At 38.8% G+C, this 7325-nt stretch overlaps 2 protein-coding genes across 3 annotated transcripts; both read right to left on the reverse strand.

Annotated features, from left to right (window-relative positions):
- Positions 1–5158, reverse strand: LOC119085183. Of its 2 annotated transcripts, XM_037195495.1 has the most exons (8): positions 4311–5158; positions 3841–4247; positions 3182–3780; positions 2571–2984; positions 2388–2463; positions 2137–2301; positions 1377–1963; positions 1–942 (listed from the first exon to the last, which is right to left on the reverse strand). In XM_037195495.1, exons 3-8 carry the CDS (start codon positions 3182–3184, stop codon positions 358–360), a joined length of 1830 nt encoding a protein of 609 aa, XP_037051390.1. In that variant the 5' UTR covers positions 3185–3780; positions 3841–4247; positions 4311–5158; the 3' UTR covers positions 1–357. The 2 variants fall into 2 exon arrangements, with proteins under 2 accessions (XP_037051390.1, XP_037051391.1); XM_037195496.1 differs by lacking the exons at positions 3182–3780; positions 3841–4247; positions 4311–5158 and having other exon boundaries at positions 2571–3175.
- Positions 3704–4828, reverse strand: LOC119085515 (prostaglandin E synthase 2-like). The gene is made up of 3 exons (XM_037195929.1): positions 4311–4828; positions 3841–4247; positions 3704–3780 (listed from the first exon to the last, which is right to left on the reverse strand). Exons 1-3 carry the CDS (start codon positions 4826–4828, stop codon positions 3704–3706), a joined length of 1002 nt encoding a protein of 333 aa, XP_037051824.1.
- Positions 5159–7325: the final 2167 nt, after the last annotated feature.

Genomic DNA, 7325 nt, shown 5'->3' on the forward strand with positions numbered 1-7325 from the left:
GTTATATTTCATTTATTTGTATTAAAAAAAAATCCTAAATTCGTAAACGAATTCCGCCCATGGACGACTTCAAATTTACAATCTACAGAGAGAAGCTCCGATAGACTATTGGATCAGGGAACCATGGAAACCTGCCTAGTTCAGGAGAACCAGGGGATACGAATCTTATAACTAATCCTTAATGCTATTCCTTATCTCTAAAACTTAAACTAAAAATCTGAAATAAAGAAACAGAATTTCGTCGAAATATCAATCGGTTGAAGCTTAAACCAAGCTGAAATGAAAAACAAGATTTTAAAAGACCTGAAAAACCTGAAAATTAGTTAAAATGGAATTTAAAAAATAATTGCAGAAGGATTAGGAATTTTGACAGTAGGCATATCCTTCACTCGACACAAAGAATCCAATGACCTTAGAGCCAACAACCTGAAATTGGTGACTGTTGAATATGTTCGCCACGGGTGCTGCATCTTGAAATGTTGCGTCTATCTGAAATTTCTTAAAGGATTTTTCAAAATCATCTGTAGAAAAGTGAATTAATTCAATGGTGGAAGGTTCTGAATTAAAAGAATCAACGAAATCCTGTGCACAGTTCACGATCGCTTTGCGAGACTTTACGATTCGCTTTACGCGGTTTTTAACAACCGCTCCGATTCCGTCCACGCACCCCTTTCCATGGGACGTGGCGAAGAAATTCCAGATGATTTTGATTTTGAAATGAACTTCGAGCAACTTCAGCAAGGCACCAATAAATTTGTTCTTAAATTGATTATTCGGACCATCTGACCACACTTTCAAAACCTTCACCGTTGATGGAACTTTCGAGACGATGTCAAACAGATAGCATGCAATTTCATTCTTGGTATGTTTAAGGTTGTCTGAAGCAATCACAACGGGTTTCTGTTTTCCAGACAACATCAGACACGAAGTAAATAAACTTACCTAAAAGAAAGAAGGTTGAAAAGGAAAAGTTGGAAAAATGAAAATAACGTAAAATGAGTACAAAATAAGACGAGACAATGAATCAGACGAAACGAATAACACATTTAGACTAAACACATAACAAAATAAAACTATAATTCTACGATTGACAATACTGTTAGCTTAATTAATTAAAACAAAAAAATGAAAATGAAAGTCGTATACAGCTTTAGAATTGGAAAATTGTGTAAAACCTCCAGCGAATGTTTCAAAACAAAAAGACTCTAAAAATCAAAACACCTTTCGAGGTGTCATTATATTTGGTTCGTGTTTTCCTTAAATCTAGTCTTAGATTGCTGGCTACAGCATTATTTTTCTAGATTGCAAGTTGAATTTATCCTAATATTACGAACATAAAGGGACAACACAATTAAGGAAACATGATTATATCACACAGCTGCCTGGTTCCAATGAGCGCTCTGTACTTCGTCCTGAGCCTCACACACAAAGTTCTCGGCAAAATCGATTTGAAGCACGGCAACTTCATTATTTGATTGCTCCGCCTCGATCTTGTCTGCCTCGAAACTTGCTGCCTGTTGACGTTTAACATACGAATGTTTTTGGAAATCCGGTAGAATTCGACGGAAGTACTGCATCAAGTTTTCCAACGTTTCCTCTTGGACGACTTTTTGAAAACGGTTTGTGTCTGGGTTCTTCACCCATTTATTGAACGTGACGGAATCGCCTTTCTGTTTATCTGAATTCTTCATCGCCGTTGCCAATATGTCTTCAATGTTCGGACATGTCTTGCACTTCCGGAGGTAACACTCCTTCTTGGGATTGTTGCATAAAATTAGCCGTTCCAAGTCATTGCCATACTTCGGAAACTTTGGCATGAACCGGTTAATCGCTTCACAGCAAAGAATGAAATTTGAATGGTAAAAGCACCGGCACTGGTCAAGGGGTGTATCGTTCACCAGTTTCACGTGATCTGGACGCAGCGCACAAAATTTTGAGAATCGGATCGGGGGTTTCTCGTCGCCTGTGAACAAAGTTTCACATTTAAAATAGTCACACGTCGAGCAAAAATCTTTTGGGGAAGAGTCGAGTCGAGTTGCTTTATTTTTCACTGTGTGGAGCCCCAAAATTCTCAAAAAAAGAACATGCCGTTGCTGAGCGTCCAAGAAATAAAAAATATTTTCGTGACAAACTCACTGTTTTGAACAGCCTGTTCCAAAAACATCCTGTAGACATCAGACAACGTGTACAATAGGAACCGGATTTGTTTGAACTCTTTTGCGCCAGTCGACGGATCCTCAAATCTTTTACAATGCTTCACGTTCGGTGATATACGGCTGATATCATCTCGTTGGTAGAAAGCTTAAAACGATATTCGGAGAAAATTTTGAAAAATTTTGAGGATAAGAATTGATTGCTGCTGTCAATAGAAGGAAAAGCGAACTTACCATCGACTTCAGACACGATTGATGGTTTGATTGCTCTGGACCCTTTCCGCTTGTTCTCGCTTATTCCAACCATTTCCTATAAGAATACGACGATATTATTGCCACATGTGTTTAGTAAACACTGTTTACGCAGAGAAAATTTGACAGAAGAATCAAGCAATGTAGTTTACAATGTGGTTTTACCTTTACGTCGGACGGATCAAATGTTTTTAGAAATTTTGCAACAGCCTGTTTCGACTTCACCAATGTTGCGGGTGCTGCTCGCTTTAACTTTGCTACGGCTTTATTCAAAGCGCTGGCAGTTTTGTACTGACCATCTTCTTCTGTTTTGGGGTCTGATGACACGGTGCTGCCGTTGGCGGTACTTTCCGTTTTCTTCTTGCGCTCGCGATATTCTCGTTGTTTACGTTGACTGTACTGCCGGTTCTTTCGCTTAATGTCTTCTCTATCTTTTTTCGGAAGCTGTTCTACACCGACCTTCAGTTCCACTCGTTTGTTTTTTGCGTAGGCAGCATTTTTTCTTTTGAATTCATCGAAACCGCCATTTTCTTTCATTTTCTCCAAATAGCGTCTTTTTCGCTCGGCGCTCGTTAGTGGCTGAAATAATACATCCCGACGTAAGTGCACTGCACACAATTTCCATAGGAAAATCAAGAAAAGCTATCGAAATAAGAAACAGGAGCATCGGAAAATACACGAGGTTTGCACAATCAACAGTTGATTCGAAATCAAAATCGCCAGAACAATTCACTTTTCACAACACTATTTTCATAAAGCTTTATAAATTTACTTACCATCTTCAAAATGATCAATTTTTATACAATTCTTTAATCACGAAATTAATTTTTACTCAGCTAACTGAAAAGATTGAACAAAACAACCACCATTCGAGAGAAAAAAGATTCAATTTTTACTGACAAATAATTTTCTGTCATTGTACCCAAAAGTCAATGTGTCAAAACTTAGGTAGTCGTACTAGGTGTATCAACAGCAGAATTTACGCGGCAATTTTGAAATCGGTTCTCTTTCTATGTGGATTTGGCCAGATGCACTACATTAAGTTTAAAAGCGTATCCATATTAAGTACAAGCAAGTGGGTTGCACTGCCAAAAAAATTCGTTATCAACAGGAATGAATTAAGAATAATATCAACAGAAAATGGAAGTGATTGTTGAGCGAACGACACAGCAACTCTATCATCTATAGCACCAAAACTAAGGCTTTTGTTCTGATGAGCTGTGTGAACAAACTTTGGTTATTATCTTTGTACCCTAAACTTAATTGACTCCAGATTAACGGATCCAGACTGGAATTATTTACAGCGTTACACCGGCAGCGACAATCGTTCCTCTATTTTTCTCCGCATTCTCTTTCATCGCATCGAACCATGGCTCTGCAAAGAAATTTACCGTCAAAGAACACCACTTGGTGACTGGATCCACAAAAAACTTACTTATTCTCGTGTTGTTCATCAGATCCGTAAACGTTTGACATCCTACAAACGAATTCATTGCACCGAATACGGCCAGATCGGCCAGATCCGGTGCTTTGCCGCCATGGAACGGTGTTTTTAGTCGATCCAATTCGTCGGTCCATTTATTGCAGACTTCGTAAAATTGTGCTCGTACGTCGTCCCATAAATGGTGTCGTTTTTTCAGACGTTTGCTTATTAGGAACATGTAGGTGGCTCCTGCATGTACCATAAGATATGTCATCCAACTCGGATACATCTGGTCCCATTTGCCCAGCTCCGAGAACCAATTGTACGTTTCCAGTGCCTCCGCATGCGTTCGATAAATGTTTGGGTACACCATGTGGACGAATTGATGATCGGCCCAGTCACGCCATCGGAACTCTTCACTGAAATTGGGACAAATTTATTGTCAAAAGGAAAAACGAAGACACGGATGTTGAAGGTCTTACTGTATCGATTCCAGCGTTACTCCCTTCGGTAGTTTTCCATTGTACATCAGATCATACTTGTTCACAATGCCGTGTTTTTTCACTCCATTCGCCTTGACATACGATATCTTCGGATACATTTTCGCCAAATCTTCGATATTCTGTTCCGGATCATTCGTCAAAGCCGCTAGAATCGAAATCACTACACTCGAATTGGTCAACTCAATGTATTTGCCGTCTTTGGTGCGCGCCAGCACACACGGGACTTGTTTGTAGTGCGACCATTTCACTCTTCTCTCGAAGGGCTCATCAACACTGACCACCGAATACGACAGACCTTTGCTGTTCAAATACGCAATCATCTTGCAACAGAACGGACAGGTCTGGCAGCGAAACAAAATCAAATCCAAATTCGTCTTGTCATTTAAGCCAACAATTTTGTAGTCAATTGGAACGTTGGGTACGCGGTCGACTGTTACAATGTCCGGTTCCTTGTAGTTGATCTTTTCCTGCTTGCGACGGAAATAATCGTATGCCATGTATGCAGTTGGAATAACAGCCACAGCTGCTATGGTTTTTATGTTTACTCGCGATTTGGCATTGCCTGTCGTTGGATTCGCAGTGGAAGTATTTGACAACAGTCTACGGTTCGATTCGAAGGCAAAATTCCTGTTAAATTTCCAATGATTTTGGACGAAATTTCGGTAGACTGTTTGGGACACTAATCTCAAGTGCACGTTAGACATTTTCGACGGAGAATATTGCGTGCTTTCGGATCATGTACGGAAGAAAACTGGATGCACTGATCTATTGCGTTTGTTTATTGATTTATAGTCGTTATCAACACCATTTTGACAGTTCGATGAATGAATGAATTCATTTCGTTTTCACGCGACGGATGAATGAAAAAGGCAACTCCATTATTCAAAACATATGGCGGGTATGTTACATTGTATTTCAATATTGAATGGTTAACAGTCAGTGAAGTAATTGACTTGGTTGACAATGATGAATTGGGAATTTTCTCGCAGAATACAAATTTTTATAAAAGGAGGGCGAACTACTCTGATCCGGTCTACCTCCTAAATTCTTTGTGAATGACTGTTTTTTATGTAACATCTTTGGTAGTAAACTGTAAACACAACTCAATTTGTCATCTACATCTGTTAGAGACAAAACGACATAAATGAACCTTATACTCTAGCCAATGCATTCTTATAAAGCAAAAAGTATGTTGAAACAAACGAAGTAAAAGATGTTGTATGCGACACCAAAAAATGGTTGCAACAATAGAAGTAACAGATTAATTTGCAGTTTGTACAAATGGATGCTTAGCTAAGATTTTAGCCTACATTTGTGTGTTTCGTATATTATTTTCGAAATTTTTAGCCCCGTACGAAGTACAAAGGGGCTTATAGGATTACGATGCCGTGTGTAATTGATGGAATTCGAAGCAGACGGTAAGGGCAAAGTGTTTGCCTATGTTCATAGATGACGAATCCGCAATAAAAATTTTGTCTGTCCGTCTATCCGTCTGTCCTTCTGTCCGTCTGTCCGTCACGTCGATATCTTGAGTAAATCAAATCCGATTTCAAAAAAATTTCCCCTGAAAGATAGTCGAATTAGTGAGGCTAAGTTCGAAGATGGGCACATTCGGGTCGGTCCTTTGTGAGTTAGGGCCACTTAAGTGATTTAAGGTCTTTTGGTGATATTTATGGCAAAACAAACGATGGAAATGTAAATGACATGCCAAATGATAGGTATTGTCAATACCAATCCAGGAAAAAAAAAGTTTTTTAAAATCGGGTGAGTGGACCGTGAGTTAGGGCCTTAGAAGTGAAATGCTACTAGGGCCCTATGTGTATTTTACATATAACTCGAGTATATTTCATCCGTTTTTCGTAATTTTTGTTTCATTTGGAAGGTAATCAAAGGCCGAATAGAATGTTGTTGAAAAAAAAATTAAATTTGGGTCCTCGGACTAAGGCCTCTACTAGGGCCCTATGTGTATTTTACATATAACTCGAGCAAATTTCATCCGTCTTTCGTAATTTTTGTTTCATTTGGAAGGTAATCAAAGGCCGAATAGAATGTTGTTGAAAAAAAAAATGGGTCCTCGGACTAAGGCCGGTACTAGGGCCCTATGTGTATTTTATATACAACTCGAGCAAATTTCATCCGTTTGTCGTAATTTTTGTTTAATTTAGAAGGTAATCGAAGGCCGAATAGAATATAGTTGAAAAAAAAATTAAATTTGGGTCCTCGGACTAAGGCCGGTAGTAGGGCCCAATGTATATTTATACTCAATAAATTAAAATTTTCATTTGAAAGGAACACCGTACGGGGCTTCGTAATTGCGCTATGCGCTATTTCTAAGATGTACACATTCCATAATAATTTTACTTTAACTACATTAACCTGCGCAATAGGCTTACGGTCAAAGTAGGGTGACAGACGCACTAGGGTCACGTACGCAATAGATGTACGGGTTTGTACGGAGCTCAGTCGCAGCAAACGCTCCGACTGTTCTGATGGCTCGTTTCACCAGTAGAATCTTTTTTGAATGTAAGACCACAACAAATGTATTAGCTTCCAATAAAAAATAGATTTGGTTGGAGCAGTTTGACCAGCTCTGAGTATAGTCTGCGGTTCACCGAAACTTTCATTCTCAGCGCTAGTCAAGCTTCTTCAACCAGATCTATTTTTTATTGACAGCTAACACAATCGAGGTCGCTATTCCAATCCGCGGTCTTACATTTCTCAAAAACGATTCTGGTGAAAAGATATAAAAAACAGAGTATTTGAAAACTCCCAAGTAAAGACTTTTCAACAAAGCATTCATGCTTCTCAAAAGGCATTGATGTTTAGCTAAAATTTGCTACATTTGTGCGTTTCTGTTATTTTCGATGGTGTTTTTTTACCAGAATCTTTTTGAAGAATAGACGACAATAACCACCACAAATGTGTTAGATTTCAAGAAAAATAGATTCAATTGTAGCAGTTGGACCAGTCCCGAGAAAAGTCAACAGTTTATGC

This window comes from Bradysia coprophila, unplaced genomic scaffold (genome assembly GCF_014529535.1).
Source record: "Bradysia coprophila strain Holo2 unplaced genomic scaffold, BU_Bcop_v1 contig_94, whole genome shotgun sequence".
Lineage (NCBI taxonomy): Eukaryota > Metazoa > Arthropoda > Insecta > Diptera > Sciaridae > Bradysia > Bradysia coprophila.

Coding starts and splice junctions, on each gene's coding strand:
- LOC119085515 (XM_037195929.1), bottom strand. CDS start 4,828: ATGGCATACGATTATTTCCGTCGCAAGCAGGAAAAGATCAACTACAAG. Junction 4,248..4,310: donor GTAACGCTGGAATCGATACA/GTAAGACCTTCA, acceptor TCCCAATTTCAG/TGAAGAGTTCCGATGGCGTG. Junction 3,781..3,840: donor GATGAACAACACGAGAATAA/GTAAGTTTTTTG, acceptor ATTTCTTTGCAG/AGCCATGGTTCGATGCGATG.
- LOC119085183 (XM_037195495.1), bottom strand. Junction 2,302..2,387: donor AATCGTGTCTGAAGTCGATG/GTAAGTTCGCTT, acceptor TATCGTTTTAAG/CTTTCTACCAACGAGATGAT. Junction 943..1,376: donor CTCATTGGAACCAGGCAGCT/GTGTGATATAAT, acceptor TCTTTCTTTTAG/GTAAGTTTATTTACTTCGTG.